The sequence below is a fragment of the Glycine max genome, chromosome 16 (assembly GCF_000004515.6).
Source record: "Glycine max cultivar Williams 82 chromosome 16, Glycine_max_v4.0, whole genome shotgun sequence".
Lineage (NCBI taxonomy): Eukaryota > Viridiplantae > Streptophyta > Magnoliopsida > Fabales > Fabaceae > Glycine > Glycine max.
Window position 1 is genome coordinate 4223573 of NC_038252.2, and position 13095 is coordinate 4236667.

The 13095-nt window shown below is 34.6% G+C and overlaps 2 protein-coding genes across 2 annotated transcripts; one reads left to right on the forward strand and one right to left on the reverse strand.

Moving 5' to 3' along the window:
• Positions 1 to 1626: 1626 nt before the first annotated feature.
• On the reverse strand, positions 1627 to 3908 carry LOC100789790 (pentatricopeptide repeat-containing protein At3g26630, chloroplastic). The gene is made up of 2 exons (XM_003548435.5): positions 3758 to 3908; positions 1627 to 3460 (listed from the first exon to the last, which is right to left on the reverse strand). Exon 2 carries the CDS (start codon positions 3388 to 3390, stop codon positions 1939 to 1941), a length of 1452 nt encoding a protein of 483 aa, XP_003548483.1. The 5' UTR covers positions 3391 to 3460; positions 3758 to 3908; the 3' UTR covers positions 1627 to 1938.
• A 6262-nt stretch (positions 3909 to 10170) lies between these two features.
• On the forward strand, positions 10171 to 11540 carry LOC100818850 (WD repeat-containing protein LWD1). Its single transcript, XM_014769045.3, has one exon. The coding sequence runs from the start codon at positions 10373 to 10375 to the stop codon at positions 11405 to 11407; it is 1035 nt and encodes a 344-aa protein (XP_014624531.1). The 5' UTR covers positions 10171 to 10372; the 3' UTR covers positions 11408 to 11540.
• Positions 11541 to 13095: the final 1555 nt, after the last annotated feature.

Below are 13095 nucleotides of genomic sequence, written 5' to 3' on the forward strand. Positions count from 1 at the left end.
GTATTTGATATAAAACTTTTTTGTTCTTATATAAAATAATATATAACTTATTTTGTTGCGAAGAATAGTGTATTGTGTAAAGGATAAAGTGATTTGTGAATATATCTAATTTTATCTTAATTTTTTTCTCTCTTTTGCCTATTTTTAGCTTTTTAAAAAATCAGTAAAATTTAGCTTTATTAATTTAAAAATAAAAAGGAGCATCAATAATAAATGGTAAAAATATTAATAAAATAACACCAATAAATAAATAATTCTGAAAAAGAAAATGGAAACAAAATAAAAACAAACAAACCAAAAAAGGGAGAAAAAGAAAAGAAAAGAGAGGGAGAGATGACTCTTAAAAAAAAATTAAAAAAAAAAGGAGTGATCCAATTTTGGGAAAGGTTAGAAGCCATTTTGTGTTTGTCTTCCCTGTTTACCTTCCTTCCTCAGTATAGCATAATGTGCCCACAGCAATGGCAACAAAACTGTCTTGTTTACTTGGGAGTTAGGACAATTTTGGCTTTATCTATCACACATGTATCATTTTTCCTCCTTAATTACTCACACATTATCACACCCTTACTCATTCGACGGAGATTACCATTTTTTTTCTTCTCGTTTAGACACACATACACTAGCACATGTTCCCTTTGAATTAGAAAAGAAATAAAGGGACCGAAGAGAGAGATAAATAAAAGAAAAAACAAAATAAACAATATGTTACTTAAATGGATAAAAAAGAAGACGTATTGTAAAAAAAAATTACAATGAAAAGAATAAAAATCGAACTTAAGTCTTCGTGCATCTACCTCAGTCATCCCATTACTAAGTTAATTCTAATTGCCGAATAAATCTTTTTATTTATATAGATGAATAAAAGAGTGATTAAAAATAAATAAATAATATAACAGAATTATATTAATTTGAAATTAAATTTAATTAAAATAAATAAATTTTGTCCAACGAAATGTCAATTTTTTCTTTTCTCCTCACTTTTACTCCCAAAACAAACTACTTTTTTCTATATTAAAAAAACTTCTGCTTTTAGTTGGACGTTTTTACAGGTTTATTTTCATATGAAAAATTTGGACTTTGTTATTTCGTATGCAATGACAAATCGGGGTAAGCATAATTACTCAACCAGCCCGCAACCCAAATATTCCAGTTCAAAAAAAGTGATTCAGACGGGTCTGTAAGGGTATCGGGTAAGTTCAAAATGGATTTTATGGGTTGTTTCGGGCGGAAGCGGTTTAAAAAAAAAAAAACCCAAGCTAGTGATCATATGAAGAAAAAATAATCATTTATTCACCAAAAAAAACATAAAATTCACAACAAAAAAATCATTTTTTATTAGTATTCTTCACTAGATTTTTTTTCTCAATTTCTTAGAATTTCGTCCTTATAAAAAAAATTTCTACCATCACATATAACTTTTTATGCTGTGTTTATGTTACTAGCGCAGTCTTGTTTATGATCACAGTTGCAGGTGCGCTGTGGTTTGCTGGTGTTGCATCCTGGCCATACGATGAGGAGAACAAACAGTTGCAGGGTACATGGGAGGAAGAATGATCATGAACTTGTAGCTTTCTTGTTAACTTTAAAAAACTTAATAAAATAAAAAATTATATTGACATGTATAAATTTCACCCATTAAAATATTTATCCATAAATATGAGCTCACCTTACCCTTCAAAGTGAATGTCTAGACTGAATATTTGACAGAATTCTAAGATCTATAATAAGTGTCATATAAATTGTAAGCTTCAACTCCCCCTCCCCCCCTCTTTTTTTCAATGAATATTTCTTTAGTTTATAAGACAAACTATGCAACATGTTTAAGCACAAATTAGAGGCATCTGTTTGGCTATATGTGTATATAGACTTCTCATTAAAGCTCCACAGAAGACATCTTGGCATGAATCTTTATCATTGGGCGACAGAAGTCACAATTTATCAACTTGTTTTGCTGATATCAATCTGCATCCCCCTTGAGCTCGGGACTTGAGGTGGAGAGCTCGTGGAGGAATGGTCCAAAACTAGTTCTGAGAAATCCAAATCCCCGTATTGCTTGTGTATAAGTTTTTTAATGTCGTCGAAACTAGTGAGTTTGTTCTTGTGGAGCAATTCTGCAACATCATGATTAGCTTCCATGGTGTTCCCTGATGTGTAATTCTCATCCAACTCAATAGCACGAGTATAGATTTCAACCATGCATGTATAGTGTTCCAAGATAGGTGTTATACCATAATGATCTGTCATAAGATTGAAATACTTCTGAGCTAGTTCCAGGTCATTCATATAAACGCAAGCACTCAGAACACCAACAAAAGTGATAGCATCAGGAACCTCATTTGCCTTCTCCATTTCATCAAAAAGGGATAAGGCTTCATCTCTATACCCGTGCACACCCAAGCTAGTGATCATGGTATTCCAAGTAGCCAAGGTTCTCACCTGCATCATATCAAACACTGTCCTCGCATCATCTAAATAGCCACACTTGCTGTACATGTCTATAAGCGCGGTACCCAAGAATGGCTCAAGCTCAAAACCATTCTTGAGAGCAAAATCATGAACCCTTCTACCCAACTTGAGGCTACCCATCTCAGTACATGCTCTGACCAGGCTCACCAAAGTGTACTCATTTGGCCTCACATTATCAACCTGCTGCATTCTTTCAAACAGATTGAAGGCTTCAATGGGCTGCTTGTGTTTCACATACCCATCAATCATTGCAGTCCATGAAACAACATTCTTGGAAGGCATCTGCTCAAATAGCTCCCTGGCAGTGTCCAATTTCCCACAGGCAACAAGCCCAGAAATCACGGTGGTCCACGCGAACACATTGCGCACACGCATTTTATCAAACACCTTCCGTCCATCATCCACATTCTCACACTTGAAGTAGAGATTCATCATGGTGTTTTGCACATACAGGTCACCCCAAAATCCCATTTTGATGGCCAAAGCATGGGCTACTATTCCAAGATCAAGGGCACTAGAGGCCATGCAAGCATTGATCACAAAAGGGTATGTAAACTTGTCAGGTGCAAAGCCCTGGCATAGCATGGCCTTGAACAAAAGAAGGGCCATTTTAGGAGAACCACCAATGGTAAAAGCTCTAATCATGACATTCCAAGTGAAGACATCTGGGGCATTGAGTTGATCAAATACCAAAGTGGCATATTTCATTTTGCCATAAGAGGAAGAGAGCTGAATTAGTTTCCTCATAAGCAATTGGTCATAGGTAAGACCAAAACGGATTATTTTGCCATGGACTTGCTTGAGTTGTTTGAAGTTGCTACATTTTTGAAGCAAGACAAGGGCTTCCTCAGAACCAAACCTTGTTCTTGGGGTTCCCAAGTAGGGAGCATTAATAATGTCTGGGCTACAACATGCCACCTTCATGGCATGCCCAATTCCAATTTTTGTTCAAGCTATTGGCTATGTTGAAGTTGTCAGTGCCAATTGGGGTAACCTGAGGACACAAAAAACAAACTCATGACCAAAGAAATCTTAAGGATAATGTTATATGAGATCGTTGTGCTCCACCGCACGATTGGAAGATGGTTGTGCTCTTTGGATAAGGTTACATATATCAATAATTTTGGAAAATCAAAGGACACTCCGCTTCAGCATAACATTGCGAATGGAGACAAAAACATTGGACGTGGTACCAATAACAACCTTAGAATAAAATAGGTATATTCTAGACTATTTGACACTGAATACAGACAAAAAATTGGATTTGGAAAAGTAAATGAATTTTCTTAACTTGTTGAACCTGAAGAGCTGGTTTGGCTGCAGAGAGTGTAGCTGAAGCCATGTTTCAGCACTGAATTTTCTTAAGCAGAAGGTGAAGCCTTGTAGGAAACTAAATTTTCAGGTTACATGTTATTATGGCTCGTAAAGTTTAATAGGAACCAAGTGAGGATGAGATCATGGATAGTTTCTCATTCAATGAATGGCTGTGATAGGTGCTTTATTGTTTCTACTCTATATTGATGGTTGGATCTGAACCTAGAGTCCCTAAGTGGGCCAGATTATGGGCTTTCCACTTGCATGGGTGGAGAAAAAAATTGGAGGAAATAATTAAATTCATCCTCAAAATGTATGGTGCACGGATAAATTCTCAAATTAATTTTGTTGCTAAATTTATAAGATTATTTTATCATTAAATTGTAATGTTTAAGAATTAATTTAAAAATAAATTATATTTTTTAAGAATCAATTTCACATTAACTTATAAAATTTAAGAATTAATCTATCATTAAATTATCTATATGATTAATTTGTCATATTTTTTATATAAAAATTAACTCAATTTGAATTTTTTTTATCTTCAAGTAACTAATTTTTCAACATTTCACACTTTGAAAAACGAAATTGATTATTTATCCCGTAAAACTTCATTAAAATTGTAGGCTCTCTTTTTTGTTGAAAGAAAATTGAGTTTTTTAGAGTTTAAAACCTCCAAAGAAAAATATTGAATTTGTGGGCAACATCAACATGCGACACCCACACTGTCAGAAACGACAGAAAGAAATATGTGACAGGAGATGCGAATGGTGATGTTTATGGCCATTCTTTACTTGAATTCATGTGCTTTGATCAAAACTTGCTTGCAATTTAGATCCCACTTAGCTATTGTATAAATAAATTTATATAACATTTTATAAGAAAGACAGGGATAAAAAAAAGAGAAAAGAAAATAAATGTACTTTCTTTGTCGCATTCTTGTTTACTAGGAAATGGGCTAGTATATAATTGTTTTCACTTAAGTTTTGTCCGTGTTTCCACTGTGACTCCTTATTTCAAAGAAATTCACTTATGATGTGCACAATGTTTGTGCTATGTGTTTGACACTAACTATTTATGGTTTGGGTTTTGATACTTTTGCCTGAGCTGTTTGGTGATTGAATACATGACTTGAGATTCGTGGTAGCCGAGGGAAAAGTTGTTGCTGCTTAAAATGTCTGGTGTGGGATGATGGGTGCATTTGTGACTTTGTGTGTGTGTAATGGCTTGCTATCTTAATTGTTTAATCTTTCTAGGGGGGGCAGCTGATCCATGAGTGGTGTCATTGGAGTACATAGTGGACTATGGTACCGATTCCTTTTTCTTTTATCTTTACATTGTGCTATGTTGGTTTCTTTTCAACTGACCAGGGTTCTGTTATTGAATTCTTAGCTTCTTTTTTTTCTCCCTAGACTTAAGGTTATTGACGGTGAATTTAGAGAAGCACACTAAATAACATTAGACCTATTTAAGACCCTCTAATTTATGAGGTTAAAAGCACTGATATGATAAAACCCTCCAACTTGAGATAGCCACATTGATTGCTCTAAGAACAATGTTTGCCTGATTAAGACGAGATCAACACAAAGTTATGTTCTTCCCACATGATTTTGGTTTTTCCGATTTTTTTTTTTACTGACAAATATTAGTTTTTGTTAACAGAGGAAATTGAATCCGTGATTCAAACCAACCAAATAATACTTTTCCTGTGCGTAAAGAACACATCCAAATCCATGTTTTGTTCCTCTTTCAGTTGGCACCAAGTAAAATGTTGGGTGTTTGTAACTACTGACATAAGTGAGCAATGTGTTTGGAAGCTGTTTACACCTTACAGTGGAAAAAAACACTTAATAAACCTCTGTTGGATTTGCACTCAAGCAGTGGTTAGGAGTATTTCCTATACTCCTTGAAAATGTCTTCTCTTTGAAATTCTAGAAATTATTCTTATATAATTATAATTGTTTACATGAAAAGATAAAATAAAATTAAAAAGCATGGTGCTGAATTTGATTATTGTAAATTATGTTAATTTGGTGACCACCCCCCGCCTTCACCCCTTTCTTTTTAGGTGCAAAATACGCTCATAAAAGACAAATGATACATACGCTGTACGCATCATAAAACAACGAACAAGTCCACGAATTTAGCAATAAAATAAAACGTTCCAATTCAGGATTAAATAAGGAATTTCTCAACAAGCAAGACTCGTTCTTTTTTAGTTGTTTTACCCTTCAAAATATTAAAAGGGCCTTCCTATCTCATCCATCAATATCTGCTTTTTTTTTAAGGTCTCATCCATCAAATATATAAATTAAAGAACGTCAAATGCATTTTTTTCCCTTCAGAGACATTGATAGCAATAGATTCTTTTCTTTTTCTTTCTGATTGATCATTTTTATTTTTATTTTTACTTTTGAGATTGAAATCTATGATTTGTTGTGATGCGTCGGAAGAAGGATTAACGGGGCGATGGTGCTACGGTGGCCGAAGGATTCCACAACTACAGTGGCAGATCCATATTTTTTTAATGGAGGCAAAAAATAAAAAATTATTTTCTCATATGAAAAATAAGTTTTATGAAAATATTAGAAAAAATGAATACACCCTAAAGTTAAAAAGATAAAATGACTAAAATTAATATCAATTTATTTTTTCTTTCATCTTTTACAATTTTTTACATTAATTTTTTTAGAAAAATTATCTTATAAGAACAATTATTTTTTATGGGACAAAAAACATATTTATTTAATATATTAAAGTAAAAAAAAATTCTTTATGGGAGCGCAATTGCCCATTACTCTCTACTTAGATTCATCACTGCTGACACTGAAGTGATTTTCACAAGTAGGAACTCTAACAATGAGTAAAAAAGAGTATTAGGAAAATATATGTTGAGACTCGAGTTACTTACTTGTCAGAAGAAACATTTATATATAGATATTATTGGCGGGAAAATCCATTGGAGTCCATTTTCCCGAAGCACCATGTTGCCATGTGATCAAATATTTCTTAAGTCTATTATTTAGTGAACAACTTAGAATTGTGATCAAGTTTATTTGTTATCTTATCTAGAGTGTTGTAGTCAAGATACTGTCCATAGCAGTTCCTCCCAAATCAGTCTTAGTGGAATGCAAGCAATATTGACTCAAGATTTAAGGGAGAGACATCTCCATAACATATCTCATTACATGCTTATCATCTAAACTCCATCAGTGGTCGACCTTAATGATTTATTGCAATATACTCAATATGACATTCTTTCCATTTCGATACATCAGAAATATAAAAGCAGAAAACTAACACTTAAGGTGCACAACTCCCATTACATAAGAGAGAATAAGGGAGGTTAAAGGAGGAGGACAAAGTCATGATTGATTCGAATTTAGCAAGCCAATCTCTCAAGAATTAGCTTCACGAAGAATGTGCCTCCTCAAACATACCTCCCAGTCAAGAGCTAGCCTATCATGAATCATCTTGATTAAAGGAAAGTAAGGGTGAAATTTATCTGTGTTGTCCTGAACTAATTCCAAAGCCATCCTTAAATCTGATTCACAAACAATAAAAAACCTGAAGCCGCGCGTCATCCCAAGTTGCACATTGTATTATTAAATAATTTATTTAAAACTACAAAATTAAGAAAAATCAATTAAATTAAAAGGTGAGACTCACCAAAATTTATTTATTTTTAAATAAATTTTAGTCGACATTCAACAATAATGCATGTATTTAATTTTTTTTACTAGTATTTATCTTTTGTCTAAAATATAATTTTCGTCCTCCTATTTTTTTAAATCTACAATTTTAGTCTTTTTTATTTTTTAATTGAGACAGTTTATCTCACGCTTTTAAAAAATTTATTATTTTTTCCTCTATTTATTAATTGATACATTTTATCTCCCTACTTTTAACAAATATATTATTTTAGTCCCGTTGATTAATTTCATACTTTGCGGTGTACTTTTTGAATTCCTTTTTTTAATAAATTAAGTTTGTTAACATTTAAATAATTAAAAAAAATATTTGTCATGTGGATAATAAATAAACATATGCCAATCAACATTTACGGAAAACATAGATCAACACGTCTAAAATTTGCCACAAGAACTAAAATTGTGAGTTTTGTAAAAGCAGGGAACGTATGTCTTAATTAAAAAATGTGAAATTGAAATCGTGAATTTTTTAAAAGTGAGAAACAAAATGTCTCAATAAAAAAATGAAGTGACTAAAATCTCAAATTTGAGAAAATAGGAGACAAAAAATATATTTTAGTCTTATCTTTTTAAATTATTTGTAAACATTTTATGTAATAAACAATTTTTTATACCTTTGTTGTGTTTTTTTTTTTCTCACAAGTCTCTTTTAGAGTAAATTCCCTTTGAAATATGGTTGGACACTAAATGCGAACATCTCTTTCCATGTAAATGTGAATCCTTGATTTGTCATGTTCTGAGTAGGGATGGAAACAGGTCAAGCTAGGCCTGACCTTGGCTTGAATGAAAAATAGGATAACTAATCATTTTCTTTTTTAAATGTGTAAAACGCTGACAAATTCGTTTCTAAAAGATAAAAATTCAAATTTTAACCCTGGAAAGTAAAAAAGGTGTGACAAATCTATCAATCTGATAATTTTCGTTTGTTATTGTTAATGCAAGAGCCTATATGGTATATTTATGGACAAATTTGTCAACGCTCTATACATTTAGGAACAAAAATGACTATTTACCCAAAATATAATTTAATTTTTATCTTGCTTTACACTTAAACAAATGATGCTTATTAATCAATATTATATTTATTATTATGTTTGTTTTAACTTATGTTTGTTTTCCTATTTTTTTAAGTATTTATTGTAATTTTATGTTTGCAACAATTAAAAAAGGGAAGAAGATTAAAATTAAATTATATTTTAGATAAATAATCATTTTTGTCCCTGAATGTGTAGAGCGCTAACAAATTTGTTCCTGAACACATCACATAGGCTCTTTCATTAACAGTAATAGACGAAAGAGTTAACAGATGGATGAATTTGTCACACTTTTTCTCTTTTAGGGACTAAAATTTAAATTTTCATCTTTCAAGAGACGAATTTGTTAGCGTTCTATACATTTAGGGACGAAAATAACTATTTACCCTTAAAAATATAAAGCTTGACTTGGCCTTTTTACCTATCATAGGCTTTTTTTTTAGGCTTGGTATGACCTATTTGAAAGTCTGGCTTGGCCTAAGAGCCTACTAAAATGCCTATTTTACAATAAATATTATATACAAAGGGAATATGATGACTATTAAACATGGCAAGAAAATTCGTACCCGTGGGTATTCGCCCTAATCCGTTCCGACTTTGATGGGTAATATCCGAGTTGACCGGGTATGAGTTCGGGTTCGAATTTTCCCCGATAACCAAAAGTCAGGTACGGATACGGGTATGGGATTACTAGATCCGTCCCAAACGTGCCCCGCCACTTAAAATCTTTAGAATTTTTACATAATTTAATCAAAAGACAGAGAATTTTTATTACTAGTTAATTTTATTTTAGAATTTTTACATAATTTAATATTATTTTCTTAACGATTTTTGTAGACACATGCGCTATAATAAATTTATTGATATATAAATAGTTAAAAATAAATGTTTAACAATCAATTTATTTTTTCTAAAATCAAAATTTTAATATTTTTTTTACAAAAAAAATATTTTTCTAATTTGGATTGGGTATGGGACGGGGTCGGGGATACCCGATATCCAACGGGTACCCGACGGGTATGGGGATGAGATAATAAACTTAAACTCATCGGTTATCGGATATAGGTATGAAGATATGTTGGAGAGTCAGGGTAAGGGATTGGGGAGACAATACTCGTACCCGCCCTGTCTCATTGCCATGTCTAATGACTATATAATGGAATTTTGAGAATTCCTATAGTATTTTTAAAAATTTAACATACTTTTCTTTTAATTTGTGTGTGAAAAGAAAAAATAAGTTAAAATTAATTTGAACACTCTAATATAAAATTAGAATTCACTAATTACCGTGACCCAAATAAAAATTATAATTATGCACTTTAAGTATTCAACAAAATGTTGCAAACAAAATAATTTAATAATCTATTCTTAATATTTTATTTGATTTATTTTTAAAAGTTTTAATATATAATAATAATAATAATAATAAATTTGTCAGCCTCACAAGCCTAATAGGTTTTTTTTTTTTTTTAACTTGAATCTAATCTCTATAATAAACAAGTCAGAATGAGATCAAAGGCTCTTGATAGGCCACCTGACTCATTTTATTCCTAACTATGAGATACTAATTCCCTCCACTAAATCCTGATTTTTTTTATGGGTGGAAATTAAAGTCCAAAGTTTAGAACAAATTATACAACTAAGCTATACTCTTTAATCGGTGAACCCTAATATATATTTGTTGTTTAAGTTATCCACTAAGGATAGAATAATATAAATAAGAACAGTCCTTAATAAATAAAAAGTGATCCATTCCGCATACATTACTACTGATCGAGCGAGCAGCGTTTGTTTGTTCCTTCCTCAGTCGTTGTGACAGTGTGTGTGAGTGAGTGAGTGAGAGCGACGATGGGCGCGAGCAGCGACCCCACCCAAGACGGTTCCGACGAGCAGCAGAAGCGTTCGGAGATCTACACCTACGAGGCCCCCTGGCACATCTACGCCATGAACTGGAGCGTCCGCCGCGACAAGAAGTATCGCCTCGCCATCGCCTCCCTCTTAGAGCAGTACCCTAACCGCGTGGAGATTGTCCAGCTCGACGACTCCAACGGCGAGATCCGTTCCGACCCCTCCCTCTCCTTCGAGCACCCTTACCCTCCCACCAAGGCCATCTTCATCCCCGACAAGGACTGCCACCGCCCCGATCTCCTCGCCACCTCCTCTGACTTCCTCCGCGTCTGGCACATCTCCGAATCCGCCGTCGAACTCAAGTCCCTCCTCAACGGCAACAAGAACAGCGAGTACTGTGGGCCCCTCACCTCCTTCGACTGGAACGAGGCCGAGCCCAGACGCATAGGCACCTCCAGCATCGATACCACCTGCACTATCTGGGATATCGAGAAGGAAACCGTCGATACTCAACTAATCGCTCATGATAAAGAGGTTTATGATATCGCATGGGGTGGCGTCGGAGTCTTCGCCTCCGTCTCCGCTGACGGTTCCGTTAGGGTTTTCGATCTCCGCGACAAGGAACACTCCACCATCATCTACGAGAGCTCGGAGCCGGACACGCCTCTGGTGCGGCTCGGGTGGAACAAGCAGGACCCACGCTACATGGCGACGATAATCATGGACAGTGCAAAGGTGGTGGTGTTGGATATTCGTTTTCCCACGCTCCCTGTGGTGGAGCTGCAGCGACACCAGGCGAGTGTGAACGCGATTGCGTGGGCCCCACATAGCTCGTGCCATATATGCACGGCCGGGGATGATTCGCAGGCGCTGATTTGGGACCTTTCTTCCATGGGTCAACCCGTGGAGGGTGGGCTTGACCCTATTCTTGCGTACACTGCCGGAGCGGAGATTGAGCAGCTTCAGTGGTCGTCTTCGCAGCCTGATTGGGTCGCTATTGCTTTCTCCACCAAGCTTCAGATTCTTAGGGTTTGAAATTTGATTTCTCTGAAACTTCTGTTTCCCTGTATGTGCAAACGAAAATTGGGGATACTTTAGATTTGAAAACAAAACACAGTTGTATTGTTGTTTCTTTTTATTGTTGAAACTAATGCTAACCCCTTCGTGATTTCTGGCTTTGGGACGATGGTGGTTTTGTTTAGGGTTTAGGGTGTTAAACTAGCCTTAGTTTGTTTCTGCCAAGTTAGTTAGTCTGCAAGTATTTTAAAGAAATTGTCTGTGACATTATCAATTTCGGCCTTGATATCAAGGTTTTTAAACTGTCTGTGGCCGCATTTTTCCATAATTTTCTGCATTTTCAAGGATTGAGGCGAAACTGCGACTGCAAATTTTGCAGTTTTGTTGCGATTGTTATAATTGCAGGAAATTGTGGACAAATAGGGCTTTAGAGAGTCTAAAACCTTGATGTTTTTGTCGCATTCTTGTTTACTAGGAAATGAAATGACCTTGTATGTAAATGTTTTCACTTCAGTGTTGTCCATGTTTCCACCTGTGACTCTTTAACACCAAAGAAATTCACTTGTGATGACCACAACTGTCCACAAGGGTTATGTTTTGTGTTTGACGTGATGCTGTCTAAAACCTTGATGTTATTTGTCGCTTTTGTCGCATTCTTGTTTAATAGGAAATGGGCTTGTATGTAAATGTTGTCACTTTTGTCTATGTTTCTGCTGTGTCTCGTTAACTCAAAGAAATTCACTTATTATGTGCTGCAAGGGCTGCGCTGTGTGTTTGACGCCATCTAATTGTGGTTTGGGTTTTGATGGCTTTTGCTTGTTGTCTGGTGATTGAATGTTATGACAAAGATTCATTGTAGCTGACTCCACCTAGTGGGAAAAAGGTTTGGTTCTTGTTGGTGTTTGGTGCTTAAGCTGTTTGGTGTTGGTTTGTTTGGATGATGGATGCATTTGCGCGTGTGTGTGTGGATGTTCTGATATCTTAATTATTTAATCTTTCGGGGCCCTGATTAAGAGAAACCAACATGGCACAATATAAAGATAAAGGGTTCTGTTATTGGATTCCTACCTTTTTCTTTTTCTCCCTAGACTAAAGGTTATCGAAGGTAAAGTTTTAGACTTTAGAGAAGCACACTGAATAACATTAGACCCATTTAAGACCCTCTAATTTAAGAGTTTCAAGCACTGATGTGATAAACCCTCCAACTTAAGATTAGCCCTAAGAACAATGCCTGCCTGATTAATTATATTTCTTTCCAAATGATTTTTGGTTTCCACTGTTGTTATTGCAAAGAAAGAAAGCATTTAAACCAATTAACTACTTTTCCCTACGGGTACAGGTAAAGAACACACCTACCTCTTCCCATATATATGGACAATATATTCCTTGTTATTCTCTTTAAGTTGGCACCAAGTAAACTGTGATTGTTTGCAACTACTGATACATAAGACAGATGATTTGAAAGCTGTTTGCAGTGGGAAAAAATTGGAGTTAATAAAACCTCTGTTGGATTTGGGCACTCAATCGGTGGTCACAGGAAGATTTCCCTGGAAATGTCTTCTCTTTGAAGTTCTAGAAATTATTCTTATATATTGTAATTGTTTTCATGAAAATATAAAAAGCATGCTGCAGAATTTGATTGTTGTAAATCATGTTAAATAATTCAACTGGTGAGTTGCCTTGTACTTGAAATGATGATTTTTCCC